Raw genomic sequence first — 13,926 nt, 5'->3', positions numbered from 1 at the left:
CGGATTAGACGAGAACACACCAAAAGAAATTTTTTAGTACTTTTTCGTTCTACAACGGTACTTTTGAATTTTCTGTAATATTGAACCTAGAAACATGAAATTAAGTATGTAGATTCGGAATTTGGTGAGAACACATAAATGGGAACTTTTTAGTACTTTTTCGTTTTTCAAAAGACACTTTTTGAGTTTTCTATAGTAATGAACTAAGAAACATAAAAATAAGTATGGTGAGCCCGGATTAGACGAGAACAAATCAATGGGATTTTTTTTGACTTTTTCGTTCTGCAATCAATATTATAGAAAATTCAAAAAGTACGAATTTTCTATAATATTGAACCTAGAAACATGAAATTAAGTATTTGGAGTCGGAATTAGTAGAGAACCGAAAGAGTGAACTTATTGGTACTTTTTTTTGCTTTTTAAAAGGTACTTCTTGAATTTTCTATAATATTGAACCCATAAAAGGGAAGCTATGGGTACGTTTTTGTTTTTCAGAAGGTACTTTTTTGAATTTTCTATAATATTGAATCTAGAAACATGAAATTAAGCATATTGATCCAAAAGTGTAAAGGAGGAGATTTTGATACCTCCTGTTTTTTTAACGTAAAAGTTTTATGAGGATCGGTCTATAATTGACCATACGTCCCATATAAGGTCCCCTTCAGAAAATAACTTTAACACTTATAACTGGCCTAAAAATACGAGTATATAGATGAAATTCGACATCAGTTTCATTCGAGTCAAACGAGGTTTGATGGTGGGTATATAAGATTCGGCATAGCCGAATATAAGACTCTTGCTTGTTTAATACCAGATAGGAACTTTGTGATATGAACAAGTGGCATTGTTTAATCCAAGGTATCTATAAGTTGAAGAAACAAAGATAAGGGCTGCGGTTAATCCCGAACATGTAGATTATACTATTAAAAATTCATATAAATTTGAATGTTTTTAGAAAATCGATTTGCTGCGGATAGTTTTTGTACTAAAATGACCCAAGAAACTTGTTTTCGTTATTAGAGCACTATTGGCTACCACTTAGTGACATAATCTAATTTTTGTATATCCCTAATCAACATATAATGATACGTTTTTCATAGTGAATTCTAACGGAATTCGGATCCGAAATCGTAACATTGTGCATAATATCTTTACGAGTTCGTTACGAATTCGACAAAAATTGTTTAGTGGATATATATACATAAATTTTTTAAACTTATGATTTATTTTTTAGTGATTTTTGGTTAGTTTTCGAAATTTAAAAAAAAAGAATTTAAGAGAATTTGAAAATTATATCGTGACATTTTTTTACCCCAAGTCGCCTTCTTATTACAAAAAGTATTCTAAATCTGTCTGCATTATTAATGCAAAATGTTAGCTAAAAACTTAAACAGCAATACTTTGTTAAATGTTATTTGTGAATAAAATCCTTATTTATGTTAATCGTTCGGCTAAATTATTGTATATACATAATTGATTGGAGATTGTTAAAAATAAACATAAAAAATACAAATAAATACTTAATGTAAGGCACATTGTATAATTAAAGTAAAATATATGTATGTATATGTATTTAAATTACAGTATTAAACTAATATCTTAAAAATACAATAGGTTTTGAGTAAAATATACGAAACATAAAAGAAATTTGAAAAGACTTATTTTAGTATTTACTCCGTTCGATATACCCATTTTATATTCCATATCTAGATCAAGCAGCAAATCGTGATTTCTAGTATAAAATTGATGAATATCGCTAATCTGAAAATACAAATAAAATTTATTATTTAATACCGTTTATTATTTTAATTCTAAATTAATACAAGGTAATAGGACCCAATTTTTACTACATTTGATACCAAAGTGTAATATGTAGTCCGACTCATTGACAAGAGTACCTAACTCTAAGCATTCCCTTCAAACATTTAGAAGACAAAACTATTGCGCATCACCCCAGACGCCACTTCAGAAACACTTCTGGACAATTGTCAGACGAGAACGCACATTTTACAAAAACAAAATACATTGATTTCAAATTTTCGTCTTCTAGAAATATACTGCTAACTTAGATCCGAATGATAGTTAGAAGAGTGCATCCATTTTGCTTAAACAAAAAACCATGACTGTTGAATTTTTTTCATCTGGAGGTATACGTTTTAGTGACTTCAAAATGATAGTTGGGTGAGAACACATATTTTACAATAACAAAATACATTGTTTCCTAATTTGTATCTTCTTGATTTGTATGTTTATGTCACTTCTAGAAGACAGTTGAAGAGTTTTCACATTAGTGTTGTATTTTATTCATCTGTAAGTAAGGATTGTAGTCACTTCTGGACGATTGTCAGACGAGAGCACACATTTTACAAAAACAAAATACATAGATTTCTAGTTTTCCCATTCTGGATGTATACTTTTAGGTTACTTCCGGCTGATAGTAAGAAGAGTACAATAACCAAAAATATAAGAAGGTTTTGTTAATTGGTGAAGTTTATAAAATATATACCAAAAAGTAATTATGTTATATAAATAAAATTAAAAAGTAAGTTGTTATATTTTACATTAAAATACTATTTTAGGAATAAGTTAAGAACTCTAAACGGCTTCCATTTCCATTATTTTTAAACGAAGTCTAATATGTTTAATTAAAAATATTTTTATATAAAATTTCGCCTCTCTCTTAATTGGTTTAGGAGTTATAAGCATTTAAATACTTTTTCAAGTTGTACATTTCGCCTTTCATTTGATAAACATTGCATTTTTAACATATTTAGATTTATTTGAGTTAAATCTTAACTTTCAATATTTTCATTATCGTAACAAAAAAAAAAATACATTAAAATTTTACTTAAAGTATTTAAACGTTAGCTGGAATCATTATATTCAAATTAATACTACTTTTTTATACATAAATTATTTTTTGACTTGGGTCAGGCCACTTGACACGAAATTGCCCATATAAGATATTTAATATTAAAATCAAATATTTTAAAAACCACCCTTTTTTAATACAATTTTATTAATTTTCATATAGCTTTGGATTTAAATCATCTAATTATATGTAGGTACTTTTTTAGTTATTAACACCAGGTCTTTCAATGACCTTTATATGATACTAATATTCTTAAGTTTTTGAAAGTGTAAAACTCCTTAATTAGAAGAAAGCAAACAAAAAATAGTATTGCAGTATTAGTGTCAAAAGCAATATCCCGTTTAGGGTCGTTAAGATGTTTCTATCGTTAGTGACTGTAAATAATTTTATAAATAATCCATGACTTAGTAATTTCGAATCTTTATAGACGGTTTAATTCCAAGTTATTTAAAAAATGTTCATGAAAGGTAACGTTTTATTGATTTAAAACAATAAAAGAATTAATTAATTAATTTTTAATAATTTAATTTTTTTGTTTAGAAAACAATAACCCCCTATTAAAATACTTCTAACAGAATTTAAATATAATAAAGGGATCTGGTAAGTTACATATGTCTTGTCATATTTCAACACGCGGTTCCATTAAAAATGTCGATTATTTGGTGTTTGATGGATTAGACGATTTGGTGACGATTGTCAGACGAGAGCGCACATTTTACAAAAACAAAACACATTTATTTCGAATTTTCGTATTCTAGAAATATACTTTTAGGTGCAAAGAATAATAAGAAATTGGAATATGATATTGTTTTACAACAATAACATATCCTCCCCACATAGACGAGTTTTGTGAAAATTCAACACACTGGCGAAAGTCCGACACTCTCACAATTCGTCAAAACTTTTTCGCGAAAATATGTTACATGTCCTTCAATGAGTCATGACGAATCTCGTACCGACTAGCATAATGCACAACCCTTACTCACGGTGTGAGTACCTCCCTTCATCATGAACCCGGACTGTACCAATAAATTTTTCTACAAATTTTTCTACTTCTAATCACCGAACAGAATACACCGAATAGAGGAGTTTGCTGTAGTCTCCTTGGCCCTTTTCCCTTCCATGGTCATTCTCCTATCCACGCTTTGTCATGATGAGCCCATCTTCGCTCCACACCACCACTTACCTTTAACCACTCACTCTAAAAAAATTAAATTTAGCCCTGCATATTTTCGCTTAATTCTCAATACATATTTATTATTATAATTATTATTATCGCAAGTCTTACTTTAACAAATGCTAACAATCTAGTACAAAACAAATAATTAATTTTTTTTTCATAAAATACCAAGTCCAAAAAAAAAATTTTGATTTTCTAATGAACTAATAATGTTCACTGGTATTACCTCAACACACTTAGCAGGTATATAAAATGATTAACCGTCTTCCCGTTTCCGCTTATTTTTATTAACTTCTCAGCCTAAAAGAGCTCTCTTAAGTTGATTATAATATTGGCTATCACAAAAAAATTGCCTAGTATAATTGAAAGAATCGACCAGATCTATGCGATGAGCTAACACCTTCCAAAACAAAAAATTTAAAAAAATAACGTTTGGTATTTAATGAATTACAATATTTAACTTACAACTATGTCCTTCAAAAGACAAAATTCTATTCCTAATTTAACAATAACTTATCTAAAACGTTTCTTTTTTTATCTATTAAGCTATTTATTTCCTTCCTGTTCGTGTACCACAAGATATCCGTATGGGCAAAAATTAAGGTTAAGGAACACAATTATTATCATATAAATCCAATAGAGAATGATTTTTCGGTCGCTGGGAATTATATGTATACTTAATTAGGTTACCTGGTAGGAGTTGACGTAATGGTAACAGTTGATTTACTCCTTTCTTGCTAGAAGACTTAATCCAGAAAAAAATATTTGGCCTCCGAATGCCTTGCCCTGCTCAAGTAGGAGACCAGTGGCAATATAGCTATAATTGCAAGGATTCTCGCCCCAGTACCTTTCCCAGTTTTTTGCGTCTCTTGTACCGAACAACCTTAACCGCAAAAAAAAACATTTTTGTAACGAACTATTATATTTGTTCTATATATCTTTTCTGTACCTTAATATATTTTTATAAATTTTCTAATTTATCCAAAACACTTTGTATCACGAACAGTTCAAATTTGTTTCACCGTTACCAAAAAATTAATTTTAGTTTCTTTGAAATGTTCACTTTATTGAAACTTTGAACATTTAATGTAATAAATTTCAATTATTAAAAATTATCTTGCTCTATGCGGTTTAAAGTCTTGTTTTCTTCAAAATGGACGAGCTGAACTCCCTATTTATACCTTGAATTTCCATTAAACATTATCTTCCAAATTAATAGATATATTTTTGCCCTTCTATTGACTATTTTCTTCTTTTTTTAATATATCTCCTATATTCATCCTTTTCTAAATTTTAAATGTTTCCAGTTTTGTATAAATCTTGAATCTAAACATTGTTTAAAAAAAAAACTAACAAACTTTTCGGTCCCATTCATAAATACTTTTACTATGTTCTCTTCCCATAGTGTTTTACATGTTGAACATTCACTCATCTGGCAACCCTCAATTTCTTTTCATTTGTTTTACTCATACAATAACAGACCAAAACACAAAAAAAAAACATAAACAAGAGTCTCAGTCAGCATGGTAAGTACATTTTTCTCAAAGAATTTATTTTGTTTATTTTTTTATTAATATTAAACATTTCAATTCATTTCCATTATTTCTTTCTTTTCAGGATTATCCGGATTGGTATAAAGTATGGCAAAGTATCGTTCCTAAAGTTATTTTGGCAAATTACTAATGTTCTTTTTTTTTCTTTTCAGTAGAGTCCGGGAATGATTGTGGTGAGGCTCGGCCACTTAAGCGTCATTCCTGCCGCCGATGAGTCACCGGGATTGGCCATCCCATGAGAGAAAGTGGCTCATCACATCTAGAGCCGGAAAGAGGTGGGGTTAAATTTTATGGGCTGAATTTACATGTTCCCATTGGCTCTCCCCATACTCAAATGGCCTCTTTCCCTATATTGCTAAATTTAAAGAAACTCTAGGGGCGGACAAGGGCAAAATTATTAAAATCTGTTGAGATTCCCCCCCTAGAAACTGTTTCCTTAAGGGGACCCCCACGAAATTTATTTTTTTTACTACAGAGACGTCGATAATTGGGGGGGGGTTTGGTTTATCGACATGTCCGTCCGCAACAAAACACCAAATTTTAAGAAACATGAAATAAAAGGTGGTGTGCGAGGGACATTTTGTGATATTGAACGTGGGGAACTCCCACACCCTGCAGTCTCAAGAGCCGGGCCTAATATTTTGACAAGATATAAATAAACTTTTATACAAAGGTAAGGCTACTCATATAAATTATACGGTAATTATAATACATTTGTTTTCAGATCTTAAACATTGGTGGGATGGCTTCAAAAATATAAATTATAAATGTTAAAACCTTTTCGATGTATTAGGGAAGTACTTGAAATTACTAATCTTTAATGAAGTTACTTTTTGTTTTTCTTTCTCTTATCTAGATATTTACTGGATGACCTTTCCGTATACTTTGTATCTACAGACTATTATTGCACAAAATTCCCATTATATAGTAAGTACATAACTATGTATGAATATAAATTAAAGTGTATAATCACCATTCCAAATCTACATAAAAATAGAACACACTGTTACATATATTAGGGCGAGATTACACATATAAAAAAAAATACTTAATAAATTAAAAATAATTAGCTTCTTATGTCCTAATATTTGCACCAAGTGTATCACAGATTTTGAAATAAATTATTGCACTTTTCTAAACTTTAATATCTTTCATGTGGAATACCCCAATTGGTTTTCCACTCATCGATTCCAATTCATACATATTGTTGCCTATAGGTTTAAGAATTCGGCATTTTATAAATTTCTTGCAAAATTTAGCGTTTATATTTCTTTTGAAATCACTTAGTACTGTATTACGTCTGTATACTTCTTGTCCTGGCCTGAACTTTATTATCCTAGCTCTTTCGTTGTACCTTTTTGCAGATTTTTCATAGGCTTCATGGAGATTTTCCTTTATCTTATCTCTAATTATTTTCAGGTTCTCATTTCTATCAAAATTCAGTATCTCATGATCATTTAATGACAATAATTTTCTGGCTAATCTGTAATCCACACCACTCGTAAACATGTGGAATCCAAAGAGTGCAAAGAAAGGAGTTACCCCCGTAGCCGAGTGTACCGATGTTCTTAAAGCGCACTCTATTTCGGATAAATACAGATCCCAATCTCGGTGATCCTTATCAAGATACTGCCTAATAGCTGCTAGGACAGACTGATTCACCCTCTCAGAAGCGTTTGATTGCGGTGAATATAGGGCTGTTTTTAGGTGTTTTATTTTATAACTTTCTATCATGTTCTGAAACGCTTTTGACATAAATTGTACTCCATTGTCACTGTGGATAATTTCAGGCACACCAAGTTTATGAAATATCTCAGTAATTAGAAATTGAATTACATTGCCAGATGTTGCCTCTTTCATGGCCTTTAAAAATGTAAATTTGGAAAAATGATCCACTACTACAAATATAAAACAGTTACCACTCTTTGACCTATGATACTTTCCTAGAAAATCAATGTAGAGTTTTTGAAAAGGTCTTTCGGTAACAACTTCTTCTCCAATCCCTGGCATTAGATGTAGATTTGACGGTTTGGTTTCCTTACAAATTTGACATTTGGTAACATAATTTTTGATTTGCGTGGTCATTTTCGGCCAGTAGAAGAATCTTTTGACTCTTTCCAAGGTTTTTGCTATACCCCCATGAGCTATATTATTTGGAGCATGAGCTTTCTCAATAATTGCAATTGTAATGTTATCTGGCAACCATAACTTCCACTGATATTCATTTCCAATTTCCCTATCAAATTGAGTTCTCTTATAAACCATCCCATCAACTACCTTTATATCTGGCAATTTAATTAGCTGTAATTTCATTGATAAGATTTTTATACTCTTCGCATTCAAATTCATTCGTTTCGAAGTCTAACATTTCCTCCTTACTCAGCTCACTAACATTAATTTCAAGATGAGCCCTAGATAACATATCAGCCACGACATTATCCGGTCCTTTACGATGCTTAATGTCAAAGTCATAGGCTTGCAATAGTAATGACCATCTTGCTAAACGCCCACTTAAGTCTTTAAGTGTCATCAGCCACTTTAAGCTAGCATGATCCGTTATGACAGTGAACGGCATCATTTCCACATACTGTCTAAACTTTCGAATTGCCAAAACCGCAGCCAAGCACTCCTTCTCGGTGACACTATAGTTTCGTTGACACAAATTCAGCTTTTGCGAATAAAACGCGATCGGATGCTCCTCCTCTTTTTCATCTAATTGAAACAGCACCGCCCCTACACCATAGTCAGAAGCGTCGCACTGTAAAAAAAAACGTTTTGAAAAATCGGGATGCCTGAGTACCGGAGCTGAAGTCAGAGCCTTTTTTAGTTTCTCAAATGCGTCTGTAGCTTCAGGGGTCATATTAAATTTTTTTGATTTCTTTAAAGTGTCAGTCAATGGTGCGGAAATGGTAGCAAAGTCACGTATAAAACGCCTATACCAACCAGCTGTACCTAAGAAGCTTCTAACTTCTCTTGTATTTCTTGGTAATTTTATGTTTTTAATTGCCAGAACTTTTTCAGGGTCAGTTTTTAACATTCCTCCGCCTACAATAAAACCTAAATACTTGAGTTCTTGGAAGCAAAATTGGGATTTTTTTAGTCCAATCGTGAGGTTGGCATCTTTGAGACATTTTGCTACTTTTGTTAAAAAAACTTAAATGTTCTTCAAAAGTGCTGGAAATGATTAGAAGATCATCTAAATATATAAAAACATTATCTTTTAAACTTTGAGGTATCACCTTGTCCATTAATCGACATAGTCGCTGGGCCGCATTACATAAGCCGAATGGAATTACTCTAAATTGATATAAGGGCCGCCCAGCTACTGTAAATGCAGTGTATGGTTTACTTTGTTCATCAAGTTTGATTTGCCTAAAGGCGTACTTGAGATCTACACTGCTTATATAGTAAGTCTCATCTATTCTACTAAGAATTCCATCTATGTTTTGTAAGGGGTAGGCGTCTTTTATTGTCAGTTTGTTTAGCTTTCTTGCGTCTAAGCACAATCGATTTTTCCTGGTTTCCTGACAATGGTCGTTCTATTGCTCCATGGACTATCGCTGACTTCAATAACATTTAACTGCAACATGTTGTCAATTTCAGTATATGTTATTTCCTGGACAGCTGGAGATATAGGGTAATACCGATCCTTGACCGGGACAGCGTTATCCACTAGTCTTATGCTATGTTCTTCTAACGATGTCAATACTAGTCCTTTCTCCTCAAACGTATCAAAAAGTTTAACTACTTCATTTAAGCTTTCCTGTTGTTGTTCTGTCAACTCATGGGGTTTCATTTTGTATTCAGACTTAGGATTACTGAAATCTTGTTGTAATTTACCTATATCTAACTCATCTATTCCTACTACTTCAGGAGCCAATCCAAACATTCTCCAAAAGTCAATTCCTAAATATAAATTTTGTTCCAAATCAGGACAAAGATATAACCACATTTCATGTTGTTGCTCTTTGTATTTTATGGATAATTTTACTTTCCCTATTATACTATGCTGTTGTCCACTGGCTGTTTTCACATTGGTCAACAGATGGTAAATTGGAATTCCCCATTCTTCTAAAAATTCTCTACAATTTTTTTCCTAATATACTAACTGAGGCTCCTGAATCCAGTAATCCCTTTATTAGCATTTTTCCTATAAAAACATCTATAAAAACCCTAGGATCATTATTATTATTACTGTCTGCTCTTTTTACTGATTCAACTAACAGTCGCCTTGTTTGTTTCCGCTCTTTGAATTTCCGGCGAAGTTCTAAAATCCTGTTCGTTATAACTTTCGGTCCAAAAATTCTATTCCTGACTTTATTATAGTTTTCTTTTCTCAATTGTAATGGAAGACAATGTCTAGTTTGAGGGAAATTATTGTTTGTCTCTGCTAACTTTTGTGCCAATATCTTGTCTTTAGAAATTTTTATAATCTGGTTGTAGCAGGGTTCTCCCTTGGACGAGGGTCCCCTGTAGTTCCCACGCCACTCCTCATGTTTTTTTGTTGGCATGATGGGCATTTTGGTTTCGTTACATTTGGCTTTCCACATTTGTAACAGAATAAGGCACGTTGTTCAACTGGACATTCCATAAAGGTGTGACCAGCAACTTTACAATTCCAGCAAACTAATGTTTGTTTGAGTTGTTCATTGCCGATGTGCAAGGCATCTACATCTACCACTTCTGCAAGCCTTATACTGTCATTGTTATCAAAATTATCAAAATATAATTCATTTACTTGTCTAGATATCCGATTGTTTATATTTGGGTTAGATCTAATTTCTTTTCTGGGAAAATTTCTTTCTGCTTCATGGCATTCAATACGCAACTGTTCAACTGATGACACGGATATGGGATAAACTATAGGAGCTACATTGAGACTGAGGTTTCGCTTTATAATTTTGATCAGGTCATATTCCGGGATAGGCTGAGTCAATTTAGATCTTAGCTTATTCATGACATGGAAATAATCGTCGATCGGTTCCGAATTTTCCTGTTTTCGCTCTACCAGATCTCGCATTATTTCAAAATTGGATATTGGTCTTTGGTATTGAGATAATAATGCTAACCGTAAAACTGGCCATTCTGTCATTCCATGCATCCCAATAAATGACCAATACCAATCTTTCACCGATTCTGACACTAACAAGTGAAAATCTCTAACTAATTCGCTTTCAGGTATATTGTAATGAGCTCTTAAATGTTCTAATCTAAAAATGAAATCATCAATACTGATGGACTTATTATCAAATGTGATACCGAGTTTATCGATCCTAATTTGTCTAATATCAAACCCTTCATTGTGCCTTGGTCCAACATTATTGTCTTTACTTGGTGGACAAGAAACTGGACGGTTACCAAGAGGATTTAGTTCAGGAAGATTAAGAGTTCGGATATTACATCGCTCAGGTATATACATATTCGCATTAGCTGAACTGACATTGGTATACATATTAATATTATCATTACCCCCATTGTTACCATATGTGTTTCGGTTATCAACGTTTATCGGATTACTAACATTCTCGCCATCATTTTGAAAATTGGTCTGAGAACTACTGCATTGGTTTAAGGACGCTACCCGGGACAAATTCTCAACTGCTTTAGCTAAATCTCCTATTGTCTTTTTTATTCCTACCATCTCATCCTGCACCATTTTGCGAACTTTATCCTCCAAGGATCTTTGCACCATTAATGCTTCATCTGCTACCAAATCCCTTACGCCGGGATCTAAACCCTCATTATTTATAATGGGCGCTGCATTTGATCTTGCCTCGTCGACTTGCGGTGCAGATATAATAGTTCCGGAAAGATCTGTGAACTGTGTGGCGGAATGATGTGGGTTTGAGTTGTTCGATACATTCATATTGTAGGTTTTTCTTACTTTTGGTTCTGTATGGATATGGGATCTATTTAAATCGAATTCAGGATTTCTATATATTTTTCTATTTTTCGGTATACGACTAGATGCACCTATCCCGGTTTCCCTTTGGCTATTTACTCGTTTGACTTGATTTCTAGTTTGTATATTCATAACTTCCGGTTAGCAGGATAATATATATCGTAATTAGTCTACACCTCACCAAATTGATATATAGACTAATATCTGATATACAAAACTTAAATTAGCCAATTTGATGAATTTTCTTTTACTTTTTAATCTTTCTTTATAGGGTAAACTCTGAATAAGCACGTTATAACGACAAATTTTTAATCACTTATACGTTAAACAAAAAAAAAACTAAAACAAAAAAAACTACAACAACATAACTTAACAAATTTTAAAACATTTATCAAAACTAATAAAATCTAATCATTTATCTAACTGTAAATATATATATGTTCTAACAATATTTTTCACTATTATTTTTTTTGTTTACTTTTTTTCAGATTTTCATTTTTTTTTGAGGAGTGGTTAATATTGGAGTGACGTGTGTGGAATATATTTAACTGCTCTCATCCGAGAACTATTAGTTCTAAGTGTTACCTGGCGGTGATATGATATAACAGACTATACATTGACAAGTCTTAGCATATAGACTTTCAAAGATCCAAGAAGAAAATGTCATGATACTTTGCATTCAGGCAACTTTCCTGATGAGTTATCAGGCCCTTTTCTTCTTGGATTAAAACTGTCAAAAAAAAAAAAAACTAACAAACTATTTGCATACTTAGTAGTGACTTTAGTACGATTAATATAAGCTTCTTCGGAGCATTATTAAGAACATTAATCACCACTAATAATATTATGTTCACATATGTCGTAGAATATAATTTCTATATATAATACTTCAAACTTTTGCTCTTTATCAAAATGGATATTATATTTTGAAATTATTCTCTCACGATTCTCATAAGGATCTTACTAAAATAATTAATTGTGTTTTGGTTTTTCTACACATTTGTTCTTATTACAAGAACACCTAACTTACCATTGGGCGCCATATTGTTACATGTCCTTCAATGAGTCATGACGAATCTCGTACCGACTAGCATAATGCACAACCCTTACTCACGGTGTGAGTACCTCCCTTCATCATGAACCCGGACTGTACCAATAAATTTTTCTACAAATTTCTCTACTTCTAATCACCGAACAGAATACACCGAATAGAGGAGTTTGCTGTAGTCTCCTTGGCCCTTTTCCCTTCCATGGTCATTCTCCTATCCACGCTTTGTCATGATGACCCCATCTTCGCTCCACACCACCACTTACCTTTAACCACTCACTCTAAAAAAATTAAATTTAGCCCTGCATATTTTCGCTTAATTCTCAATACATATTTATTATTATAATTATTATTATCGCAAGTCTTACTCTAACAAATGCTAACAATCTAGTACAAAACAAATAATTAATTTTTTTTCATAAAATACCAAGTCCAAAAAAAAAATTCTTCGATTTTCTAATGAACTAATAATGTTCACTGGTATTACCTCAACACACTTAGCAGGTATATAAAATGATTAACCGTCTTCCCGTTTCCGCTTATTTTTATTAACTTCTCAGCCTAAAAGAGCTCTCTTAAGTTGATTATAATATTGGCTATCACAAAAAAATAGCCTAGTATAATTGAAAGAATCGACCAGATCTATGCGATGAGCTAACACCTTCCAAAACAAAAAATTAAAAAAAACGTTTGGTATTTAATGAATTACAATATTTAACTTACAACTATGTCCTTCAAAAGACAAAATTCTATTCCTAATTTAACAATAACTTATCTAAAACGTTTCTTTTTTATCTATGAAGCTATTTATTTCCTTCCTGTTCGTGTACCACAAGATATCCGTATGGGCAAAAATTAAGGTTAAGGAACACAATTATTATCATATAAATCCAATAGAGAATGATTTTTCGGTCGCTGGGAATTATTTGTATACTTAATTAGGTTACCTGGTAGGAGTTGACGTAATGGTAACAGTTGATTCACTCCTTTCTTGCTAGAAGACTTAATCCAGAAAAAAATATTTGGTCTCCGAATGCCTTGCCTTGCTCAAGTAGGAGACCAGTGGCAATATAGCTATAATTGCAAGGATTCTCGCCCCAGTACCTTTCCCAGTTTTTTGCGTCTCTTGTACCGAACAACCTTAACCGCAAAAAAAACATTTTTGTAACGAACTATTATATTTGTTCTATATATCTTTTCTGTACCTTAATATATTTTTATAAATTTTCTAATTTATCCAAAACACTTTGTATCACGAACAGTTCAAATTTGTTTCACCGTTACCAAAAAATTAATTTTAGTTTCTTTGAAAGGTTCACTTTATTGAAACATTGAACATTTAATGTAATAAATTTCAATTATTAAAAATTA

At 32.0% G+C, this 13,926-nt stretch overlaps 1 protein-coding gene across 1 annotated transcript in view; it reads right to left on the bottom strand.

The window, feature by feature from the left end:
• Positions 1–297: 297 nt before the first annotated feature.
• Positions 298–13,926, bottom strand: part of LOC111683413 (limbic system-associated membrane protein) — a gene marked incomplete at its 5' end in the record, with an annotated part of 162,157 nt that continues 148,528 nt past the window's right edge. Inside the window, one exon of the mRNA XM_046952807.1 lies at positions 298–1,761. Coding sequence (XP_046808763.1) covers positions 1,600–1,761 — 162 coding nt within the window. The remainder of the gene's footprint in view (positions 1,762–13,926) is intronic.

The sequence above is a fragment of the Lucilia cuprina genome, chromosome 5 (genome assembly GCF_022045245.1).
Source record: "Lucilia cuprina isolate Lc7/37 chromosome 5, ASM2204524v1, whole genome shotgun sequence".
NCBI lineage: Eukaryota > Metazoa > Arthropoda > Insecta > Diptera > Calliphoridae > Lucilia > Lucilia cuprina.
This window is presented reverse-complemented; position numbering and strand designations above follow the sequence as displayed.